The sequence below is a fragment of the Agelaius tricolor genome, unplaced genomic scaffold (assembly GCF_023055355.1).
Source record: "Agelaius tricolor isolate 1412-34295 unplaced genomic scaffold, bAgeTri1.0.p SCAF_9, whole genome shotgun sequence".
In the NCBI taxonomy this organism is placed as follows: Eukaryota; Metazoa; Chordata; class Aves; order Passeriformes; family Icteridae; genus Agelaius; species Agelaius tricolor.
In genome coordinates this window covers 27,486,403-27,512,658 of record NW_027269269.1, presented here as the reverse complement: position 1 = coordinate 27,512,658, position 26,256 = coordinate 27,486,403, and the positions used below count along the sequence as shown (strand labels likewise).

Here is a 26,256-nt window from a genome sequence, read left to right as displayed (position 1 = left end):
GCACAGTGGCCCTGCGCTTGGTTTAGTGCAGGGTGAACAGACTTCATGGGCAAACAAGGAGTTAATTATTGAATCGCCAGTGAACACGTGGTTCTGAAGAAGGTAAAAGACAGAGGGGGCACTTACCAAATCTGCCAGGCACTAACGGGAACAGAGGCCATCAGCCCAATATCTTCACTTCTCCAAGTGGGTGCTAAAGCCAAGAAAGGTTAACCTGTGAAACAGCTCAGTTTAGAAGCCGAAAGTAGACGTGCTATGCCAAAAAAAACCATATAAGCAGGCAAAAAGAAAAGATGGAAGAGAAACAAAGGCTTTCTTTCAGAGAACAAGTCACACAAAAGAAGATGTATGTCTCTTGATGACAGCCCACACAAGAACACATCGTGTACACTGTTAAGGGTAGGCAGGCTGTGTGACTTCTGTGGTCATAAACAAACTAAAAGGCAGTAAGAATGTAGAAGAGCATTTCAGTTTGCCTTGGCACTTCAGAAGTGCTTCAGAAGACAAATAATCATGTTAATTTAATTATAAATTAAATACATTAATGTTTTAAACTTTTATTTCTCCTTAGCAGAAATGCAAATGTCCCTTCTTAGAATTGGGGTGTTTATCCAGTCAATGTTTACCAAAAACAATTTAGCAGGACCGAAAACTATTGGTACAGAGATGCTGAATTCAGTAAAGTTACAGGAAAAAAAAATAAAAAAACGTTTATTTTCTAAACACTGTAAAACCTAATTTCAGTGCTTTAACGAATTTGTCTAAAACCACTGGCTTGTAGTCTGAAAAAAATCATTTTAAGGAACAAGCAAGAATATACAAGCTTCCTCTCTTCAAAAACTGCGTTAATGATATTTCACTTAAAATTCTGGACTGACTCAAGTGAAGCCCATTTTTTTCTTCCTGCGTGTTTAATTTTTGCCAGAAAAATTTCTGTTTGACTCAACAAACAATTTTTGTCCTACTCATTGTTTGTGTTCTCTGTGTTCCAGTTTGTCTTCTTTACTAAGAGATTTCTTTATTTGCCCAAGCTTACAATTGATATGCACCATGGGAGCAGCTGGCCTCATGCTAAGTCAGTCTAGCAGCATATTCATCTTGGATTTCTTTCTGTAGAGAACAACAACAAGGATACCAGTGCAAGAGTTTGCAGCTAGGAAGATTTATATTCTTTTCATCATGAATCATCGCTGCAACTGAAACTGGACTATCAAAAAAGAGAGAGCCTCTTATCAAGTTGTACACACCTACTTCCAACAATAAGGATATTCTGATATTCTGAATGAAATAAATTTTTCATCCTTTATACAGTTGATTTTTCTACATCCAGATATAATTTTTTTCCCCCAAATAATAGACTTAAAACAGATCTTGCAAGTTACATGCATAAAAGGTTATTTTTCACTAGTAAAGCAGATAGGCATGTTTCAGAAAGAAACATGAAATCAGTAAGCTCTTAGCACAGTAAGACCCTAAATTATAAGTGTCCCTACAGACTTCACAACACAGACAAATTCAAAGCAATCTAGTTCTCTAGCAATGGCTCAGGCTGTTTTTTTAGCAAGCTGGTTAAACAAACTCTACTTTCCCACACCTAAAAATGCTGCCGCAGAAGGACAAAGTTGAAATTGCCCTGTTTGTTTAACACTTATTTCCATCCTTCATTACTTGTAGCTTAGGCTTTGATCACATTTTTAAAATACTAATATAGAACTGCACTTCCCACACTTACTGCTTTGATTTTTATCTTCTGCACGAATTTTTTATTGGAAGCAAGTATTTATTGGTATTTAAAATTTTTTTATTATTATTATTATGCTATTTTTACATTTCATGTACATTGAAGACTAGATATCTGAAGTTTGACAATAGGCTGTGATGATCATTATTTTACATCTCTGTGAGGTTATTCCCTTTGCATCATAACTCATTCATTCTGCCTAGTCAGTAGAATCAAAATTTCACCCACACCTTCACTGCATGCAGCACCTATAAACACGAACATACCCAAAGTCCAAGATCAAGAAACAAAAGGCAAGCAAAAAGCCATAAGAACTGTAAGGTGTGTTGTAGGAAAGTGAGCAGAGCAGAATGTCTTAGAAGCTCTTCTGATGCCAACACAAAATTCAGGTAATTATTAATCATGTAGGATTTGACAGACACTTTAACTGAAGTTACTATGTTTAAATGTTCATAGTAGTTCCTACAGCAGCAATCTTTGGTTCTATCAGGAATTTTAAACATTAATCCCAAAGGAAGAGGAGGATTAAGGTACAGTACAACTGCTACAAGTACACCCAGATTAAATTTGCTTATAAGTACAGCCACTTTGATAAGCAGCCAAGCAGAACACCATGTCTTAGTCACCATGGATTGGCTTTTGCAACATCAGACAGTGCAGGGCTAAAAATGCCATAAGGTATTTAATATCACGTTGATGATGGAAGCCATTGGCAAGTTTTCTTCAGTTCTGCTGTGCCTCTTTTTCTGTTAGGGTCAGAGAAAAAGGCCTTCTTTGGTTTATACATTAAAAATAAAAAAAAAAATATGCCACTTGCTTTCATCAAAAGCCTGACAAGGAAGAATGTGGTATTTTATAACTTAACTCACCGGAGACTTATGAAACTAATTCACCTTCTTACAGGAGAAGAACAGATACCTTTTAGGGAAAAGGATGTTTCAAAAGATTCTGATGCATCAAAGGAAAAAAATATACATCACTACTGGTTATTTTAAGTCATACTCCCTCTCTTTGCTCCCCTATTTGTTGGGTGGAGGACAGCTGCTTCCTTTGTTACCAGAAAGCCCAAAACATCTTTTGAGATTAGCCTCCTAGGCAAATTCCTATGGCATGACTCAGTGGGTGTGGTTAAGTTTTTAACAGCCAGCCAGCAGGTTTCAGCCAGCATTACTCTTCACTTACATAGAAATTGCTTAAGATATGTCCAAAAAAAGAGGAAGTGAAGACAAATCAAGAGGAAAGTCAATTTTAGCATGAAACACACAACCTGATTATGTGTTCCCATGTAAGAGCATGGTACAAAGGACAGCCAAAACAGGGACCAGCTGTGCCAGGAGTGGGACCAATCTTCCTACCCAACAGTAAATTTAGTCCACTGCAGACACCCAACTTCTGATTACCTTGCAGAATGCAAGATGGATGCTTGGGAGACAAAAGTGCTTTCCTGAAAGGCAGTTTAAGTGAATCTAATTACTATAAATATATGCACAAATATATATACAGCGACATGATGGTCCTTTCCTCCAAGTTTCATTAATATAAACCTTACATTTTACAGGGCAGAAAGTGGCTGCTAAAGCCTGGATGCTTCTGCAATATCTGAATCCACAAACAACTCCATGCATGTTCATCCCAAGGAGGAAACCACGCTGTTAGACTGGCAATTAGTGTAGCTGAGGCAGACAAATAATCAAGATTGAACCTTGCTCTGACATAGCAATCTTTTCATTTACCCTCAAGCTGTATTTTTGTCAATAAGACTGTTCTTTATTACAAGAGAAACAGATCACATAATGAATATCCTTCCTCTGCCTCCTCAAATATTCCATCTCTAGTCTTGCTCAAGTATAAATCACCTTTCAAACACTGGTTAGTTACAGTTACTTGTTAAAGCTGTAGTCAGACTTTCTTAACAAGACCATCACTTATTTTTTCCATCTTTTAAAATACTCCTCCAGCTAGAGGAAATATAACCATTTATATCTGGAAAAAATCCCTCCACAAAGCTCCCAAGTGAATTTAAATGGGAAAAAAAAGTACATTTTTAGGAATCAGCAACAAAACCATAACTATTAGCTTCTACTACAAAAGTAGATTTCAGTTTCTAACATCCATGAAAATAATCTCATGGATGGAATTTCCTTCATGGAAGGAAATTAAGGAATTATGGAGAAAAAAATCCCACCTCTTAGTGCAGCATCTGTACGGGAATGAAAGTGATTTATTTATATTACACACAGAGATTTTTATTAAAAAGGCTGGTAATGGAACATTTTATTTTAATGCATCAGGTTGATAAAAGATTAGTTACAGAAATTGTGTATAATGTTGTATAAGTGACATGGATAGGTTATTTAAAAAAAGATTTGATAATTAGAGGAACACATCTCATATTTTAGTTACATCGTAAAGTGCCTTGTGTAGTCGTATTCTATCGTTGGAATGACCGCTTGTACAAATTTCAAGAAAATAAGAAGGTACCTGAGTTTCTTATTAAGGAAAATGTACAACAGCTAGAAATCCAGCAAAACAAAGCAGAAGTCACATTCTTTGCAAAGAAGAGTTCCCTTGTATCTGTCACTTTCAAATGCATGCTGGGCCTGAATTTGCAGTCTGAAGTATGTTGAATAATTACAATCTAAAGTCTCTGTCCATGTGGGAAAGAGGCAGATAGGAAACTAAAAATTTAATAGAAATCACTACTTTCAATTGACTATTAAGTTACATTGGTACTGGATGTAAGTAAACCCAACTGTTTGACATAAAAGTCTCACAGACCATTTCTTCACAAACAGAAGATGTATGAAAATGAGTAAAGAAATACTAAAAATGCCCCAATTTGTTAAGTGATTAAAAAAAAAAAAAAAAGAAAAACAACAAAAAAAAAAGCTACCTGCAACTACTGAGGACTAGGAGACTTGAACAACCATGACAGACAAGTTATTTTCCAGTTCAGTTCCAGTTGCTTGTTGCACAAATTGAGCAAGTCTCAACTCATACAGTAAATGAGAATTTTACTGATTCAAGACCTTTAGCTGCTCAGTAATTCCTGCTTATTTGCCCTACAGCAGCAAAGAACACTATTTTGAAAGGACATACTTGCTTTTATCATGGAGGTTGCTCTAGTCAGAAAGTATACTATTGATTACTACAAAGCATAACTAAGATCACTCAGCTTCCTGAAAGAAAATTTTAATTGTGAGGCATTTGATATTGATGTTCAGAGTGGTTTAAGTGATTTCCATTGCTTTTTGTCAGCAATGTTGTTTTACCAAGATATTGCTCACATGCAGAATAGAGAATAGTGGGACCTCTACACCCTTCAGAAATTAATTTCAGATCAAAATCTAATACAAAAGCTGCTCTGCTAAGCAGTGATTACACACTGGATGGAGTCTGTGAACCTCCAGTCTCACCCTCCTACACTGGCATCTTCCATTGGATGCTCACAGCTACCTCCTTCACACCCTTACAAACAAGGGCTCAATCCTGTCCCTTCAAACCTACCTGCCCTCCTCATTGCTCCTGCCATACACCACCTCATGTTCCCCCAAAAACTTAATGGAGTCTATTTGCACAAAGGAGCTGATGCCAGAACTCCAGCAAGTGTTACCCCAAGCTGCTATTCACTGCTTTCACACATAACTGTGCTTCAGCTTATGACCCTTGAGGTAACAGACCTTACACTGCAAGAAGGGTCCAAGAATCTGTGTAATAATGAAAAAGGATACATGTGAACTCCAAGTTCTCCCCCACCTTCTGCAACAGTCTCGATTATTTTCTTCATGACTTCTGCATGCCTGAAAAACAAATCAGAAACAAAACATTTTAAGGAAGAGGCAACTCCCTCTTCATCAGGATGAATAGGTTTTGTGCAAATTAAATAATTTTGGACCATTAGGTTCAGAAGCAGCAAGATGAAATTTTCAGTTTACTGAGAAAGTAAAATAGCAACAGTAACTGAAAATTAACATTAAATGATGCATGTAACATTATTTAACAGCTCCTTACATTCCAACAGAAAGCCAAAAATGATGTATGCTACAATGTAGACTCATTGCCCTATGTCAAATGTATGCTCTAATGTAGAGTGCCACTAGAGTGAATGCATACCGCTTGACACCAGTATAACTTTTAAATGCTAAATGCCAATAAAGTCCCCAGGTAAGTCCCTAGAAGGTAATACTGACCAGCAGCCAGCCACAAGAAGTTCCCAGATGCCCCTGAAGATGATGTCTAGAAACTGCTGTATCATTTTTAGCTGCCTCTGCTGCACTCAAACTTGTAAAGTTTGAAGAGATTTAAAACACTAAAACACTTAATAGTTTCCTAGGAAAGGCAGATTAAATCAACCCTGCATAAATTCAGAACTATTGCTCTAGGAATGGTTTAGGGTATGGAAACTTTCTCTGGTGGTAACTTGGGTTCTATAGCAAATCAACAGTTTCTAAGCTAGTTTCTTCTTGTAATTCTATTATTGTAAAGCACTACAGGGAAGGATAAACACTTCTCAGCTCACTGAGTTTTTATATTCTCATCAGTGACATCCCAGACCTGCTATCAACCACACGGTATTTGTGCAAAAAGCTGATTCTGGGAATGCAACACAAAATTACAGAATAGCCAGGGCTGGAAGAGACTGGTCATCATCTAGTCTAAAGCCCTCCTTGATCAACAAGCAGTCAACTAGAACAGATCACTCAATGTTGAGTGCTAAAACTTGTCTGCTATAGTTTAGAATATCCTTAATGATAAAGACTTCAAAACTTTTAATGATCAGTTACAATTTGGAAGTAATGTTCTTGTTTTCAAAGCAGTTCTTGTATCCCATAAACTACGGGATGAAGAACACATCAAATCAGAGGGGAGAACTACTGTATGTTAATTATGTTTTATTTATGTACCTTTAACACAAACTCCCAGGCTGTATAATTAATCTTACTTTTATGTATACTCCAACCTTGTTTTAAATAGAGGATTCTGCAGGTAATCTTCACCAGTGACATAATACATGGCTGTGGGCATCCATCTACACAGCACTTCAGGTAAGTGAGCAGCAGTAGTTTAAAATACCCACCCCAAAACAACCCAAGTGCCAACTGAGAAGAAGTGGGAAGCTGAGTTTGTATAACTTTCTGACCATTTCTTGATACCAGTATGTCAATCTAAATAGCTGACCAGCAACTAGCATTTAGTAATTATCTCCAAAGTTATCATGCTGCCAGTGGCTGCAAACAAGGAAGGAAGCTGTTGCAAAGTTACCAAGACACACTGTAAACAGGAACACGCAAGTCTGGAGAAATATTAAAGGTCAGCATTTGTCATTTACTGTTGGTCTTTGCAAGTCAACTAACCCTCACAGCTGATTCCAATTCTGGATCCCCACAATGCCCTGCGGAACACATGCCATTTCAGGTGCCAAGACCAGCTGCTTCTCTGCAGGAAGCTAGCCACTGCCAAAACTTAAGTTTTGACCTTATGCATAACTATGGACTGTTTTTTTTACTGGCACAGAATACAGGTCACCATGCAGCCATTAGAAGTCCTTAACAGCATTCTGACTCAACTTCATACATCTTAATGACATTTGTTCTTTTTTGTTTTCTAAGAACTATTCTGGTACCTCAAATTCTATAATGGCCACAGAGTAATGGTCATTCTCGCTGTCATACAGTTACTCATGAAAAGCTTTGCAGGTGCTTTATAAACTTCATAAAGTTTGTTTCATGTTTTCAGCTCCTTCTGTAAGAAAACTTGGAGGAATGAGCATAAAATATATAAATACACTACACAAAGGAAATAAATAACTTTAAGAAATGTAAGCTAAAATATCCTGCTATCTAGAAATCTTTCCCTGCAGATATTTAGAGCACATAAGAAGCAAAAAGACTTCAGAAGCCTATCACTATTCTGAAACGAAGACAAATAAGTCCTTGGAATCAGTGCAAGAAATTACGATTTAATTGTAAATGTGTTTAGTAGTTAACCTGTTTGATAGTCCCTTCATAGCGCACAAAGAAAAAGCTGAGAATTTTGATTAAAGCAGTTTACAGCAATTAATGAGGAAGTTGACTATGTTCCTCCCAGTATCATAAAAATGCTGACAAGAACTACAACTTACAGAAAAGCTGTACGATGAACAATTTTCACTAACTACTCAAAATAGAAGTTATCCCAAGCAGGTGACAGTGACATCCTACTGCCACTTCTTTCCTTTCTCTGACACCTGACACGAGGATATGCACATTGCAATAAAAATGTTTGGAATCATACAAATATCCTACATTACACAATTTCTAACACATGATAGGAAGCAACAGCAGCAGATATAACTAAACACTCATAGCTCCTAGCTGAATTAAAAACAAAGCAACAGTTTGGCTATTGGTTTTTATCTAGAAGCCCAGACCTTCTTAGCTGTTAGCGTTACCAATTTGAAAAAAATAGAATAGCTTACTTGGAAAGTAAGAAAACATTCTTAAAACCTCCATTTTAGATATGCTGTTAGCCTCTTTCTTCACAGCCTCAACAGTACCTTTTGAGCTCTTTCCAGTGTTAAGGAGTTGCAGATCCATGACATCACTCTTTGAGAAGGGCTACAGTTTCCTCCATTTTTAAGACTCGCAACAGACCTGTTTCACCTCACTATCAATCATCTCTTTCATGCTTAAAGCTAAAACAAGTCTCATGATGTAAACCATTCCTTCAAGTGTAGATTACATAACAAAGGAACTGGCACTTTACTGGCTTCAGAGGAAGTAAAAACATGACCCCAGGGCTCTCACCTGTGAAGAGACTCAACCCAAATGCAGAGATTAGCAATGCACTGCTAACACCTCTGCAGAGTAGTAACTAAAATTAAGCAGATAAAATTGCAGCCATAGCCCAATATAAACCCCACAGGTCTACCTAGTCAGTGAGGGCTATCATGCTGAAATATCTCTGCATCTTTGTTTGTTCTTAGAGTGCCCTCCAAATACATATCAACAGGAGCTTCTTCCCAACCAATTTACTAGCAAGGCTTCCAGCAAATACAAAGTAAATTAAATTCTGGCTTCAGGATTTTTTTCTTCCTTTTCTCCCATTAATCATCTTCCCAGTCAGTCTGTTAAGACCTCCTACATTCCTCCCACTTGACACTCCATCAAAAACACTAGCTGCACAAAAAAGATACATCCCTTTTTTGTCCAAAATCCTTTGGACAGCAAACAGTAAGACAGTAAAAGTCACTAACAGGTTGAGATTAAGACTGGTTTGTTCATACAAGGTACAAATCATAAGAACACCTTAGTGGATTCAAACCAAAGATCTACCTGGTTCTCCTTCCTATTTTATAGTACATGCTCAATAAAGAGGCTGGAACAAGCAACTCATAAATGCTATGTCCAAAGCACTACTAGAACTGCATTTCTAGCATACTACTGGAAATTACCCAGGGACTTATTCTGAACCCTTCTAGTAACTACACTCTAAACTTTGACAAATTTTTATTTAATTAACATACTGTTGCTTAAATAAGTACTTAGTTTAGTTAGGTGGTGTGTGCAGAAATGAATCCTTTCTGGCTTTGAAAATGCCAGCAGAGTAGCATTCAATGCCACCAGTTTTACTATTGGAAGAAAACTTAAATTCTATTACTTCACCTCCTGTGTCATTCATAGTGAAGGTCACCAATATCATAACTCCCTGCTCAGCTTTTTTCAAATATTAAGGGACAGAGATTATTCAATCCTTTCTTATGGTAAAGACCTTTATAACTTTAGTTATCCCACACAAATCTCCATATCTTTCCCAGTTTTAGTCTTCTTTCACCTCACAGACTACAGAACAGATGACCAGAGCTGTACTCCTGTATTCAACATGTGGGGGTCCCACAGATTGACAGAGGCCTTGTGTTATTTTATGTTCTATTTTTTATCATTTGCTTTGCAGTTCTTCCAGTTCTGCTTCTTGTATTATTCTTGAGCACCCAGACTGACATTTTCATGTTAATGCAGACTTAAACCTGATGATTTAAAGACCAAGAATAAATTTTACTACTCCAAAATTTTCAACTAGACCACTAGAGGGGAAAAAAATACTTCCCAGTATAACGGCTTCTCTGCTCAATACTATCCATATGTATTATTGTCCATATGTATGTAGACTGCTTGGCAAAAGCAAACACTTTTGAAAAGCAGTGGCTAAAGCACTGTGAACTGCAAGAAACATGACACACAGATTTACAAAGCACACGAATATATATCCTCTTAAGACCAAAATTAGCCATAAAATACTTATTGCAAAGTTCCCTTGCTCTCTTCTCTAAAGACTGATGAACAAATAAATGCTAAGCCAGAAGCTCTGAGTCTGTGGAAATGACCACAAGCTGGTCAACAAGTTGATCATTTGACACTCAGCTAGTGACATGGATAGCCCAAGTGTTTAAGTCAAAGGAAATTAAACTTAAACTGGCAATCTGAACTCTAAATTTTTTCTTTTAAACATATGCAATCACACAAGGATTTTCTTAAAGGTAAAACCCCAGATTTGTACCTCCAGGAACTTCATACTATCAAGAAGAATTACACTGTTTCAGATACTGGCTCTGTATCACTAAGACACCTAAAAGGATGTTAGGGCCGACATCTAAGACAAGATGCACCTTTCAAAGACTCAAACTACAGGCTCCCTATGTCTTGGGTGAGAAACATGGAAAATGGAACACTAAATACCCAAAAAAACCAACTGTGTTTTGCAGTCGTGTTCAACAAATACTTCGGTGTGACAATCACAGTCTCTCTATTAATCAGTGCAAAATTTAAGGGGGAGCAGGAGGTAGTTAGCATAAAATAAGAAACTGCTATTTAATGTTCAAATAGCCTTTTAATCTGTCAAAAGTATACACTGTACTTCTATTCTCCCCAAAAAGTAGACAAAAGGATAAAACTTTATTTCATGGAATTCTGGTAGTCTGCCTCCTCCTGGAGTACAAAGGGAAGATGAGTTAAAAAAGCAAGTTGATCAGAGAAGACAGTGCTAACTGCAGAACATGCTGCAGTCAGCACTGGAATGAACTCAGATAACTGCTGGTCACTTCCTTTCATACTGCCTCAGAAGCTAACAGACCACTACAGCAGCCAATTGTAGACATATGTCCAGAAGACCTGAAAAAACCCTTAACAAGAGCAGTGAAGTGCCTTGTATCTGCAGGCTGTATCAGACCAGAAACAAAGACTTACCTGCATGGATGAACTGAACACATGGGAGGTGGAGGAAGATGAGGATGGTTTTCAATGGTCACTGTTTTTTTGACGTGATCTTGACTAATATCTTCATACATATGCTCTACTGTTAAAGGCTGCCGCTGCTAGAGAGGAACAAGGAACACGAGAACAAAAGTGTTACTAACAAAGAATCTTGCTCCTTTCTAACATCAGTAACAGATGATGCCCCAAAAATTACAGGTATCTAAAATATAAATGTTCTGAAGGTACAGTGAAAGAACTGTGTTAAAATCCATATGGTATAAAAATAGTACTGCACAGATTTTCCTTTGAGTGGTGTAGTCAACATATTTAAAAACCAACTAGGTTCCCATCTGGGTATTTGAGCAGTGGCCCTACCCAACTTTAACTCAAGAAATGTAGTGATTAAAGGGAATAACTATTTATATATTCCTTTCTTTCTGAAGGAGATGAAAAGAACTACCTGTTTACTTGACTGAGTTTACTGGGGTAATTACCAGTTCTACAGTGCTAAAAAAACACCAGTGGCTTCCTTCAAAATGTGTTCAGTTATCATGTGCAGTTTTCAGTGACTCGTTCCAACTTATTCCAAGTACAATAAAAGTCCTGCCTACAAGCCTATATTGCTTAACGGTTTTCTCACCATTTTTTCCTTTACACTTCTATTGTGAATAAGCAACAAAATAGTCTATTTGATACAGTGAGCCTAATTTCACAGAGTAGGAGAAAAACCCAAAATAGATATACCTCATCATATCCAAATAACCAGAGCCTTGGAGTTTGGTAGTATTTGTCATAAGTGATGTAGAGGTCATAGGTTCTAGTCTGTAGAATAGCATCTTCCCCTCCAACATCAACTTTAGTTTTGTTAGCTTCTACAATCTGTCGTGTGTCAAGCGTCGCCTGGTTCAAGGTAAAAATAACAAGATTAGAATAATCTTACTTGAGTTCCCTCCTTTCCCATCCTAAGTAGTTATGTAGAACTGTAAAACTTTTAATAATGTTCTTAAGTGGGCACAAAAAAACCCCAACTTATGGTTTGTTTTTATTTCTAAATTAGGAGCATCAGTTTCTCCCCCAAAAAGTATTTTTGTTTTATTTTTGGGGATTTTTTTTTTACTTTTCAAAAAAGGTCTGATTTCGTAAGGAAGTAGGCAGCTATGCTGTTACACTCCCTACCTTCTTTCACAAACAATAGACAATTCCTATGAAATTCAGAAGGCAGAGGTCTCAGTTTGTGCAGGTTCATGAAGACCTTAGCATAGTACCACAAATAATGAGGCCTTCTGTTTTCTCTATAAAAGTCTGATGGATTGGTGTAATCTAGTGAACCTACAAGCCACTCATCCTCCCTATGTAAGCCCCAAGAACCACCACTGCATTTTTTAACTTCTCGTGAATACAGCGCTGTGTGTACAAGTAGAGCAAAAAGGATTAGCAAAACCAAGGAAAATTTCCGTGGGAAAAATCTTTGAGGACCCAAGGGTTCAAGTTAGTGCAGCAGATTGGCAGGAGACAAATTCATAGGAATCCAAGCTCAGTAACCCTACTACTCATAATCTTGTTATTTCAGCCATTTATCATTATTTTTATTTTGCTTGTGCTTATATTGTAACAGGTAAAATAGAGAACTGTTCACTCACATCATCTGTCTCCAATAGCCCACTTTCTTCATACTCTGAAAAGAAGACCCATAAAATTCTGTGTTCAGCTTGTAGCCAGTCATTATGTTTGTCATTCATAAGCAACTACTTTAAAAAAATCTACACGTATCTAAAGAAGATTTATTCAGGTAACCTTCCCAATCCCCAAACCAGACTATCCCTTTTTAGACACAAATTTGACCAAGACTACAGTAAGTAGGTGGAGCTATATTTCAGTGATTTTATATAGGCAGATTGAGTTTAAGTGTAGGTACGAAGCTGGAAGGAAGCTGTGATAAATCCCTAATTTATACTTTCTTAGATCTGTTCTACTACACAATTTTCCAGTGACTAACATCCAGTCAGGTTTTTGGCACACAAGTTAGAGTAAACATACTTCAATAAAACCATACAAAGGACGCTAAAGAGCACAGGCCTACTGAAATTTTTCAGCATGAATTCCTTGCAAAGAATGAGTGGTGTTTTAGAGTGTACTGCTTTATTTAAAGACCTGAAATAAAATATGTCCCACCCAAGTTAAGGAAATACCTTCCATATCTGCAGCTTCTCCTTCATCTTCCTCATCATCATCTTCACAAGATGCTGAACACTCTGGTATTTTTATATTATCCTTTAGAAGTTAAATTGAAAATACTACTTTAATGACTGTTGCATCTACATAGCCTAATAGCCCCCCAAAATTGAAGGTGTTAAGTCCAATCAACACATTCAGTGAGCCAGAAACAATTCCTGAAATATTAAAGAGGACTACACTGAACTCAAATATTTGCTTAATAACTCATTCTTGTTTCAAAGTCCTAGTATGACATCAAAAATCCATTTAAAAGTTTTCCTTTGACTTTGCAATCTGGAATTAATTCCTAAACAAAGAAAAGTGACCATGGTGTTAAACAATCAAGAGATTCACCTATCTCAAATGAAAGGCAGTAACTAAACAGCTAAGACTAAACATGTAGGTTAAGATTTTTTTAAGTTCTAACCCACAGCCAACTGTGCAGCTGTGGGTTAGAACTTAAAAAAAGACATTGAACTTATGAAAGACATTTCATAAAATATCTCAAGGAAGGGACCCATAAGGATGATCGAGTCCAACCCCCTCCTCTTTGTGGGACTACCTAAACTCTATTATATGACTAAAAGTGTCACCCAGTGTCCCAGACTGTGAGCCCTGTCCATAATTGTTTTAAAACACAAGAGTCACAAAAGGTATCACATTTTGATATAATTTTGCAATGCAAGAATTACAGTCTAACAGAAACAAATATAGCACAAGCCCACAGGTAACTTTTGGGCCTTGCATAGCATAGAATCCAATGGACAGACAACTCCAAAGAAATTCAGAAAGTAAAGGTCTTAATTTACAGAGATTTCATAAAGATTTTAGGAGAATACTCCTAATAACTACTACAGTTAGAGGCTCCTCTAATTCTGAGCATGAGGTGGCTGATTTTTCATTTAAAAAATCCAAACCACCAAAACCAATAAGAAACTAAGTAACAAAGTGCATTGTCAAACAGAACATCAGCAGGAAAGAGCTGTCCTCCTGGATTGGCCCTGCAAGCACACAAGTTTTTCTACACACAACAGAAATAAAATCCAATGCAAAACACACAACAGGAGTTATAAATCAAAGTAACATTCTGCAAGTATTGTGTTTTGCAGAAAAAGTGATCAACTTTAGTTATTCCTTGAGTATTACTTCCACCCTCATGTTACTGGCTTGTAAAAAAAGCAGTATTTTTACTATATTCAGCAAAGTCATTTGGAATACCTGCACTTCACTGTTCATCAAATCGATAGCATTTTGAGCTGCTTCTAATCATGCAGTAGCATAGGGCCGCTCATTTTTTCCCCCTAATTTTTAGAATCCAAAGCTTCTTGGATGCTCACAGCAGACAGACAGAACTCCCCATACAAGTTCATCTTTAAAAGCATTTTGTGTCTCTGTGACTTTCTTCATGTTTCTTAAACATGACAGCCAATACATTTGCATTTCAAGTACTTCCTGAGGACTTAAATTTCAGGTTTGTTTCCTGCTGAAGTGACTTTTTGGAAACATGCAGAAACAAAGGACTTCATAACATGTATACATTTAAACAAGTAAAGTTCTTCTAAACTGAAGGACATAAACCTGTCAAACTGGACCAATGTGCTAAAAGTCTGCTTGCTATAGTTGAAGATCACAAAGAAATACTGTACATTCCCACATTACTTTTCCACATAAAAATTTCTTTACATTGGATTTCCAAACACTAATGTCTTGGAACACAAACGTGTGACATCAGTGTAAAGAGAATTTCATTTTCAGTTTGTAGAAGCCTGGCATGGGAGCACACTGGCTAAAGACATTTCAAAAAACACAAATGCTTCAATAAACACAGCAATAAGGAGATGCACATGCTTAGACTAATATCACAGGCCCTGAGGGTCAATGTACATCTGCAAAACAATTCATGACGAAATATAATTTAATCTTTCACAGGGAGTACTGGAGTACTAGATTGACACTGGTAAAACTATTACCTTCAGGTCTGTAATAAAGCATCAGAAAAATTTAGAAACAAGTACCTTACTGTCTAGTGTAATCTCCTTAACTGCCTCTGTTGCACCCACTATACCTGTAAATTGAACAGGAAGTTTGCGTTAAAAAAAGCTACATTTTTGGTTAGAGAAGAGCAGAGAAAGAGTTTGGAAGGATTTCAAATGCAGTGTGTCATCATTCCAAGTCACATCTCAACAACCTTGATACATGAGAGGCTGTTCATTCGGTACTGGACATCCCTAAGCAAACTATGCCAGTAACACAGAGCGCCCCAGCACAGATGTGCAGTGTCTTAAAAAATCCGTGATTGAACTCTGTGAATTTGGACTTCTATTTTAAGGTATTTTTGCATAAAAGTGAATTCAGGAGAGGCACTCACATCACAACAATGAAACTCAGCTTCATTAAAAAGGCAGGCACTTATGAGTATTTCTGAGCTTCCTGAAAGCAGTGACAAAGTAAAATGTAGCACAGCACTCAATGCTTTTAGCTGAGGAGAAGTGAGGGTATAAAACCATTCCAAATCATAGAAGTGTCCAATCTTGAGATCCTCCCCGTTAGCCTTCTAGTCTTACTGCAGTTCTCACACAGTACCTTTTGGGATACACGCCAAGATTCTGCTTTGACAGAGTACATTTATCTGATTAACTCTTCAGCTGTAGAAAGAGATTTTATCTCATTTGACAGCATTTAGAGACCGGGCAAGGTTTAGCCAGGGTGTTACAGCTGTGCTGTACTGCATGGTGCCCAAACCAGTCAACTCTAAAAGGAAAAACCTGGCAAGGAGTCTATTCACAGCAGGAATGGATACTGCACACTTAATTCAAGGACATGACTAAGCTATTTCAAATTATTTCTTTGGTGTGGGGGCATTAAATTATGAACTATGATACCTTTAAGAATTGCCAATGATGAAAAACGTATGTCTACAGAAAAAAAAGGTATCATCTCCAACCCTATTTCTCCCCACCCTGGCAAACTATTTCTCCACATTACAGCAAAAAAAATTACACCAAAAAATTTAGAGGAGTACTTTTGAAAATGGTGGAGAAAACATCATTGAAGGACAGAATTTTATTAACACATGATAGAACATCATGAAACAGATTAAAACTAATGTAATTGCCAATTAGAAAAAAAAGAAGTATTAAGACACTGTACTAGAAAAGCCAATGAGATAGATTCATATAAACAGTATTTTTTAGACTTCTTTATAAACACAAGCTCATTTAAGGGCTTATTGTAAAATAGGATCACCTCCCACTCTCATCTCTGAACTTAACGTGTTTCTTTTTAGTACAGCATCCACAAATTTAAACTAACATCATCTTCACAGGATTTCCTTACTAAGGAATGAGTCACTACACAGCCCATATTTTAAAATAATTTCCTAGAACTTTAGTGCCATCATCTCTGAAAAGAAGCCTGTTTCAAGCATATACAGCCACACAGTTAAACATCGTGTACCAATCAGGTGGGTAGCTGATCATGTAACTTTATTTCCTCCAGACTACATACTGGTACACAGACATGTTTTTAAAAAAAGATTTTACTTTCTAAGAGTAGAAACTGAAAATCAGATTGCCAAATGCAAAGCCTGCAGCAAGACCTTGAATACCTGCATTGTGAAAAGTGTCTACCCATCCCCCATCACCATCATCTTCTTCTATAATTGCTTCCTGCTCGTCTGAATACTCCATCTGCTTACACCTTTTATAGCACGGCACTACAAAAGATGACAAAACAAAAAGAAGGCAGTCAGTCATTGTTATACAAAACCAGACCAGAGCATGATATTGTCCTACAAGGCCTTCTAAAATGTGCCAATCTTTCATATATCCCCATTTAAGGAATCCTAAGGCTGTATTTCAAATGCAAAAGTACGAACTTCCAAAAATATGTTGGTATGCTGTACCACATATTTTACTTAATGTAAAATGCAATGATTGCTGTAGCCTTAGAAGTTCATTTTTCTGTTAAGTATTAGAGCAGTTTCCTCCAATCTCTTAAGGATTAGAATAGAATTAATTTCTCATTTGCTAACAACTAGAAAGAACCTGTAAGTTTTCTTCATACTGGTAAACAACTACGGACAACTTTGCCTGGATTTTCATGAGTTTTCCAAACTCTTTTAGGCTTTAGAATTGTGCTAAAAGTTTGCAGCAGCTACTTAAGCAATACATTAGGTATGTCTAATTATAATTTAACATCTAGAAGTTTAGAAAGTCAGAATTCATGTGATATTAAGAATAACTTCTGTCATTTCCTTTACAGAGCCATTTCAATAGAGATTTAGATAACGCTTTCAGAAAATAGCCAAAGAAAGACTGAATATCTGATCAAGGCAAAGCAGGCATTTTCCAATAGTGTAAACAAGCACTATGTAGAAAATCCTCCTTCCTTTTCTATTAACATGGAGAAAAATAGATCTGCTGCATGAAGTGCAGCATTTGAAAACCGCTCTTTAGCCTTTCAGAAAGGGATAAAAAGAGGTGTGAAAGTCAAAGTGAAGTCATCCAAAGACTTCTAAAATGAGGTCTTGTAGGATGGTTCCCAGTCTCAACTACAGCCCACAACTTTTACTCAGGTGGGAGGCCAATGTGACACCAGCAGCAGGAAGCACATTATTTCGGAATGTGATCAAGAGGATCAGAGCAACAAGGAGCCTCACTAGTGGCAGGAAAAGAAACAAAGCAGATCAGCTGGCTATCAAACCATGAGGTCCTTGCCAGGAGAATGTCCAATGCTACTGTAGTAATTTTCACATGATAGTGCACTGCAAGACTCCAAAAGCCAGCAAGGAAAATCGAAGTATATAATACAATCCTCTGCAGGCAAAAATTTCCTCAGGCTTTCTTAGTGCTAAAAAATGCTTCATCAAATAGCTTTGACACATTTTCATACAAAATCCAAAAGATTTCCCCATAGTTGTGCCAAAATGTTATCCTTCTTATCCATTAAAGAGTTGTCACCACATGTACTATATAAACACAACTGTGAAGCAAAAAAAAAATTAATTCAAGATTGTATTTATATGATTCTCATTGACATGGGCATTGACATTAACTACATACTTGAATTAGAAGTATCAGTGTCACTATGAAAAACATTTTGAGAACACTTTAATAGCCTGAGTTTTCAAAGGAATGAGGAAAATAAACATATCTTCACTTTAGACAGTGAACATGAGTTGAAGCAAAAACAGACAAAGAGGTTAAAAATGTTCAAAGTTCATTTATACTTTATCAAGGCAAGCTTTATGTCTCATATAAAGCTCTACTATAAAGTGGTCTAAGAAAAAGCATTAAGGAGTGCAGGAAATACTTCTTCAATATTGCAAAGCCAGAGCACCCGAAGTGTGAGGTATTGGCTTCCCCTATCAATACAATTGGTAGAGTTGACAGCACGGTCAACCATATTGTCAATTCTAAGAACACTTATATTTAAATTTCAGGCTTACCATTTTTAGTTACCAGAAACTGTTTGTCTGTTGGCAGATAAGCTTTGACTTTTAGTTCTTCTCCTGAAGCCCTGTAAAATGAAGTGCACCATTTGAGAATTTGATAACTGCAAACAAAAGAACCCTTCTATTTTCACATTGTGTCAGGAACATTTTATAAAATCCTCCTGACCCATTCTCAGAATTGGTTTGCTATGACTTTACTCTTCCCTACATACATTAGGTATGGTGTTAGAAAGCTTGGCCACCCCCAGCTGTTCTGAGATCAAAACCATTTTATGCCTCAAAAACTTTCACCTTGAGATGGCCAAGCAAAGATGGGTTGACAGAATAATCTATTCTATATACAATTTTCTAGGACCAGCATCAACAAAGTAGCAAACGTCTGAAGAAAGCAGCTTCAGAAAAGCAAGAAATAGACCTCTATAAATACAAAATCTGTCCATAGTCACTAGTGCTTAAGTACTCTTAATTTCACATTACTCAAGCATTTGCCTTCACCTTTAGTGGTTTTTGGTTTGAAATAAGAGTAACATTCTAAATAGCCCATTCCAAACTGCTGCCAGACTCAACATCATATTTTCTCTGAAGGAGGTGGCAAAGGGGTAATTTTTCCTTCAGCAATTCAAGGCTCAGTACAGAGCCAAGACCCTGATGACACCAACTGCACAAACAATGCTCATTTAGGAACAGTTTCATAATGCAGGACACCAGTAAAACATAAGGAAGCACCTTATCTGCACCCTTACTGCGCACTAACAGAAAGCATTTCTAAGGGCAAACACTGCACAAAGTGAACTGCTGTGGGCTAACTTGAATACATTTATTAGCAAATGCTTGTCAAAATACACCATTTACACATACTGCCTGGCAATTCCAGTTGCACAGGGCCTTTGCTTTTTCAATCACCAAGACAAACCTGGGGAGACGCACTGCTACTGTAGCTAAGCACTAAAAACATTCACAGTATATAAAAGATTATTTCCCCTAAAACCTTAGAAAAACAAACAAATAATGCCCAAGCAAATCCTCATCTCAACTACTGCTATACAGCAATTAGTAAGCTCTATAGAGCCATCATAAAAGTTTTACTGGAAAAGTACACTTACTGCTCTGACAACTGTATGACTAAATCCAATGGAAACACACCAAAGCACAGGCAGGAATGCTAGTTTTCTACAATTCTTTGAATTTTCCTTACCATTGCCAAGTAGGACAGTGGTGAACTAAGTGGTCTCCAGCTGCAACAAACTGTTAAGGCAGGAAAAAAAATTACTGTTACATATGGCCAAAGGAAACAATCTCAATTTTTTTTCTCAGCGTTAGTATTTCAGTTCCGCATTCCTTTGACCAAATAACTGTGTAATTAACAAATGTTTCAATCAGATTGATTCTTTATTTTAAACCCGTATCTCAGCTAACCATGAAAAAGCAAACATTAAATCAACTTTGCCTGAAATGCTTAGTAAGCACCATAGCAAATTCAGTGTTTCAAAAGCTGCGATACTACTTGCCAGTCTAGTAAGAACCAAAATAGTATCTGGACCTAGTAAGACTGTTTACTTTGTAATAAAGAAATTATTTTTATTTGCCACTATTCAAACTTTTGCAAAGATAAAAAAGAGCTTAATGTAAAAAAAAGTTTAATTCTCTTTCCTTGTTCAAAACAATTTTGCAGTAAGAAAAGTGAGACCATCAATCCACTGAATCAGTGAGAGAACTGCAACTAAGAAATAAATAGCACAGATTTTATATAATGACCATCACTGTAATAGCTGTTCGCTGATGTAAACTAAAAATGGATTACCATTTACTACACTAAAAATCTTAATCAGTAACTTTGTTCTGAATAAATAGTTCTTAAAAATATTGCCTCTGCTTGTTCTTAGTATCAAAGATGGAGCCTTTTATAAAATTGCATTACTATTTCAAAGCGATACTGTCATGTTGAATTTGCCAGCAATGTCATGCTAGACTTGTGTACAAACTCAAAATTCATGCAGCAAAGCCTAACCCTCTGGGCTTGTCTTTGTAAACATAAATTGAGGAAGGCAAGCCTGCACTCAAGTGATTTTTGTGGGCTTTGCAGCAGTCCCTTTGGAATATGAGGTGCTACAGGTGCTCTCTTGTCTTGAAGTGCCAGTTTATGCAACCACCCTCCCCAGCTGCCCAGGAGCTGCTGCAGTGTGATGTAAGAGGCTTGCAGCAGGTCACAGCCATTTCCTCACTGCCTCCTCCAAAGGGAGGCGGATCAGCACAGCAGAAAACACCACAGTGCATACTGCACACGGATTAACAGGCTTAATCTCTGCAAAAGTGCTTCCCTTTCACCTATTTTCAACAGAAACCTCTAGCAAAACTGAATCCTTTAAAAAAAACCCAGCAAACTCTCCCAATACCCACGGAAATTTTAAAACTCATTATCTCTTACATAGTAAACATAAATGGAACTCCAGAATTATTTAAAATTCTCTGTTCAAGGAATTGGAACTCTGTTTGTGACAGCAATGTTGAAATATATTACTAAAGATGAAAAACCAGTGTAGTTTGTGCATCTAACAGATACATAGCCCTAAAACAGCATTCGAAATTTCATTGACATTTTTTCACCTTAGGCAGAAAAATTGTCTCGTTGGTTTCACTTTCTGTTTCTCAAGTGCTGATGCTACCTCATATCTAAATCAGTACTGGAAAGTGGAAGGAGATCAATTTTAGGACATCTTATTTCAAGTCCTGAAGAGAATGATTTTAACAATTTCCCATAATTTTAACAATTATGTATGTATTCACACACATAATTAAAACAGATGTCATCCTTTGGAGGTATTAACCAGTAAGAACTCATGACAGGCAAGAATTTTTTGAAAATAAATCAAGTGCACAGATAAGTGAAAAAAGGGAGTAGGTGTTGAGTTTGATTAATGAGTCATCTTTAGCCTTAATTTATTCATCCTCAGAGGCAAGCCACAGGAACCCCACAAAATATCTATACACCAGTTAGTGTCTCAGACTAAAATACAGCTTAAATTACCCAAGAAATCCAAACTCATTCAAAGACAACATCCTAGTGTCATTCTTCTTTAGCAACCATTCCTATATAAAGACTGTCAATGGGACAATCAGCAGGTCCATGCTCCAGCTTCATCTAAATTTACCAAAAAATTTAATGTTCCTATATAACTGGTTCCCTTGACTACTGTTTTGAAGGATCCAATTTATTCATCCCAGCAGCATCTAACTTGACACAGAGAACATGGACTGTTCACATTCCTAGTGGTGTTTAAAGCCTGAAAACTGTTTAATGTAATACAGTGTGGTTCTTGCTATGTTCTATAGAAGGTGCCTTTTCTTAAAATACTACTGCACATTCTTCTCCCATAAACACAAAGGGATTAAGTATTGGTAGAACATTTGTCCAGTCTTTCTCTGTTATTCTAGCTTATATACAATAAAGACTATGTATTATTGTTTAACATATATGAATATTTATAGACACACACACATACAGTTATCAGAACAAAAACACCATGTTGCTAAGCCTGTTTTTCTGTGTGGTACTTCTGTGTCAGAGGGAGAGAATTGGTGTTTGCTTGCAAGGCAACACAGCAGAAAAATACAGGCACCAATATTAGGAAAAATACTTCTGTCCACATTATCTACCTGCATCAGTCATCATTCGTTCCACTTTTTTCCACCTCATCTTTACAATTTTTTTTTGTTTCATTTTTCTTTCATTCTACCTAACAGTCTTGACACTGTTTTATTAGAACTCTGTAAAGATGAAGTATTTGCAGATCAATAGCACTTCAATATGAGAAAAAGCATAAGGGAGAAATTAAAATAGCTCAACACAGTGTTCTTACTGTTCCAGGAAAAAATCTTGTTTGCCGCTCTTTGCATTAGAGTTCTTAAAAAATACAACTGCTTGGCAGCAATTCAAAATACAATCTGCCTAAAACAGCCTATAGAGAAGAAGAGGGAAAAATAATAATCATTGGATACACAGTGTGGAGAAATATATGAAATGATCTTCATAGAGCCTTGGAAGGAACAAAAACAGAGGTAAACAAAGACTGTTCCAAAGATAAAAGCTCCCCTTCAAGTTGCTCAGAAGAAAGATTTTAAAAACCAATATATTCCCACTTCAGTCCTGAACTCCCATGACAAATGGAGCTGTTGACCCAGCTTCTTTACAATCTTTTCACAGTATAATAGAGGAATAAAGCATCTCGCATTTAGACGCCTAATGCCATCTCAGGAGAAATTATGTTGGTCTACTTCAATCTGTAGAGTAAAAAAGGCTACTTAGAAATTTCACTTTATGGAAATTGTTTCAAGAAGCAATAATTGGCAAAGACATGATCTGTTTAACATGGTCGTTTTGCATTAAAAAAATGCATTGTTACTTTCAAAATAAATTTAAGTTACTTACTTCTTCAGGTGTAATTACTCCAGTTTCTTTGAACTTGGACTCCTGCAAGAGAAAAGTTTAGAAATTTTGAGAACTACTGACAAATCAATATAATCCACTTTACTGGAAAGACAAACACCTTCTCTACTCTCATTTTGCAATTAGTTCTTTGCAATTAGTTCTGTCCGGTGATCCAAGAATCAGCCTGGAGGCAACCTCTGCCACAACTGACAGGAAACTTAGAATATAAGGAATTACTTATTGCAAAATATGAGGTATTATGAAAAATTATCACCTATACAAAATAATTGGTTTTGCTACTGCCAATTATAGCAACAAGGAAGAAAAGATGACTGGCACTCAGTAGTACATTTGCCAGTAAGAAACAGAAAATCAGTTGGAATTGGTGATTCAGACTATCAAGGACTCCAGAGTTCTAGGCATTGAATAGCATTGCAATGCATCAATATGAGGCTTTGCAGTTAAGTAAAGTCATGAATGAAAGACCAAACCAACTTTTCTCCGGGGTAGAAAAAGTTAAATACAAAGATTTACTAATATACTCTCTTTTAATGCCCTTTTCTGTGCTTTCATCGTGCACCCCATGGAAACAGCTTCAGTTTTTGCATATCGTTGTGGGGAGTTCTGTTGATGAAAGAATAGATGGTGAGCAGACACCAGATTTATTCTGCGTAAGAGAAATTAAGTACTTTAGCATTAAAGGCAACATTTATGAAGCTTAAGGATAACACATCTTGTGTCATATTCAAATGTAGATGAAGTGTATTATGTTTTGACTTCAGGTAGTTTGTTTCTTCAGAAAAACCTCAAGTACCACGGTATCCTACTGTTCCCCAGCATTAGAGCTATTCAAAACCGACTTTTGACAGAGAATGCAATTTCAACCATGGCACAGCTGACTTCTTGCCCTAAGGAGCCTATTTTTTTTTCCTCCTATCTAGACTAAAAGCATCAACTGAACATGTCTTGCTCCCAGCCACAACTTCACCATATTCAACCAGCCAGAAAACATTGAACAAAAGCAGTCCCAGCTAAACTTGGTTATTCGCATTCCTTCTCCTAGTGTATGCTATCACCTGTGCTACAGAAAATGAATGGAGCACACCTGTTTCATATGTACTGATTACTGCCTTTCTGCCTCAATTCTAAGGAAGAAATGCTTAAGAACAAGACAAAGATAAGGAAAACAGCAGCTCTACAAACATTAGTATATGCTAGGTGACTGAAATCAAAGTGATTTCAAGTGCTATAAAACTCAGAATCCTCAATAACACATTGAGCAACACCATAGTGGAGACAACTTACTGGTTCCCCTCAAAATGAACCATAAGCAGTAGGGAACACGCACAAACTCGTGTCTCTGGAATTACAGAAAGAAAACATGTAAAATATCCATCCTCTGTTCCCTGAGGGTAAATAGCTCATTTTTCTGTGTAAGTAAATTCTTCAATTGTGAAAGACACAGGTCTAGTTTCTTTCAAAAATTACCAAGTTGGAGTATTTATTTGCCCCTTGTAAAGGGAACTTATACACATGATATCAACACCTTCAATTTCTGGAAGTTTCTACTCCTGCCTCTTCCCAGTAATCCATCTGGACACAAGAATTCATCCACTATTACACCAGCTGTGCAACAACTGTACTACTGAACAACTCACTTCATCTTCCCATAGCACAACTTCACTGCAACCCATACATTTCACATTAGTGGGCAACTCTAGGACCAGACAAGAGTATCCCAAACACCACAGAGGGACATGTTCAATTAATAATTGACTGTCCCTGCTATCTACCCAGAGAAGTAAGCTGCAGGGTGCAAAGCACATAAAAGGTCAAACCACAAAGCTACAGGCAGAGAGACTGTTGTCATAAACAAGTGTTTTTTTCAAGAGCATGCAGAAGCATCAAAATCAGTAAAGAAAAAACTGCTGCCAAGTTAAGCACTTGTATACAGATTTGGGGTTTATATAAAAAATGGTTTGCAAATAAGAGTCAGAGAATAGGATGTAGTCTCACAACTGCAGAAAACCATAATTTATTTCTACCTAAATATGCAGTGACAGGACCTATAACAGATGCGCTGCCTACTTTTATAATGACCCAATGGCTCATTGCTGCTATTCTCAGCTACTTTGGTGGACAGAGGCTTGTATATTAATACTGTATGTCTGACACAGGAATAAGCCGGCTATGTAAAACCTGCTCATACAACAAAAGTGTGGCTAATTTTGTTGTTTTAGTTTGGGTTTTTTATGTCAGCTGAAAAAGTTGCCCTTCACCGAAAATAAGCATTGCAACGCAATTCCTGAAACCAGGCTCAAGCCTTGTCTGTACGCTCGGGTTTCAATTCCTGGACACACAACCACGTAAAACTTTCGCGACTTTTACAGAAAACGGCAACATATTTAAGTCATTCCTTGAGAAGCAGGAGCAGCAACATTTGTTCTTCGAGACGCCCGCCCCTCCCAGGTAGATGCTCCCCCCCTGCGGGATGTGAGCGCCAGCCGGGGTTCCCCCCATCCCAGCACGGGATGAGGGCCGATGGCTGTGCCGGCACGCCCAGCACCGCGCCCTTCCAAACCCGCAGCAACGCAGCTCCTCGGGCCCGGCCGACAAGGGCACCGACAGCCGCCTCCCGGGGCTCATGCAGGGAAGTGCGCCCGCAGGCGGGGGCAGCCATGGGTGTCCCTCCTCCCCATCCCGGCTCCCGCGCAGGACGGCACCTTGAGCACGGGCGTGAGGTACTCGGCCACCTCCAGGGCCTTCCCCTTCACCGTGTTGATGACGTTCTGCATTGCAGCGGTCGGTCGGACGGACGGGCGGACAGATGAACAGCAACCGCCCCCCCGCCCTCGGCACGGCGCTCCCGCGACCGCCGCCCACGTGACCTGCCCCTTACGTTCCCCCCGCCCCCCGTCGCACGCGCGTGACGACGCACAGTGCGCGCGCGCAGGGCGGGAAGGCGGGGCGGGGCCGGGCCGCGGCTTACGCAGCCGCCGGGGGGCGTGCGCGAGCTGGGGGGCGTGCGCGAGCTGGGGGGCGTGCGCGAGCTGGGGGGCGTGCGCGAGCTGGGGGGCGTGCGCGAGCTGGGGGGCGTGCGCGAGCTGGGGGGCGTGCGCGAGCTGGGGGGCGTGCGCGAGCTGGGGGGCGTGCGCGAGCTGGGGGGCGTGCGCGAGCTGGGGGGCGGAGC

At 38.0% G+C, this 26,256-nt stretch overlaps 1 protein-coding gene across 1 annotated transcript; it reads right to left on the bottom strand.

Moving 5' to 3' along the window:
* Window positions 1–3,944: 3,944 nt before the first annotated feature.
* ATG3 (autophagy related 3) lies at window positions 3,945–25,981 on the bottom strand. Its single transcript, XM_071433366.1, has 12 exons — window positions 25,790–25,981; window positions 23,067–23,108; window positions 19,836–19,885; window positions 18,635–18,705; window positions 16,793–16,900; window positions 15,201–15,250; window positions 13,161–13,242; window positions 12,612–12,646; window positions 11,716–11,871; window positions 10,963–11,090; window positions 5,473–5,541; window positions 3,945–4,222 (listed from the first exon to the last, which is right to left on the bottom strand). The coding sequence occupies exons 1-12, from the start codon at window positions 25,859–25,861 to the stop codon at window positions 4,141–4,143; spliced, it is 945 nt and encodes a 314-aa protein (XP_071289467.1). The 5' UTR covers window positions 25,862–25,981; the 3' UTR covers window positions 3,945–4,140.
* Between the last annotated feature and the right edge of the window lie 275 nt (window positions 25,982–26,256).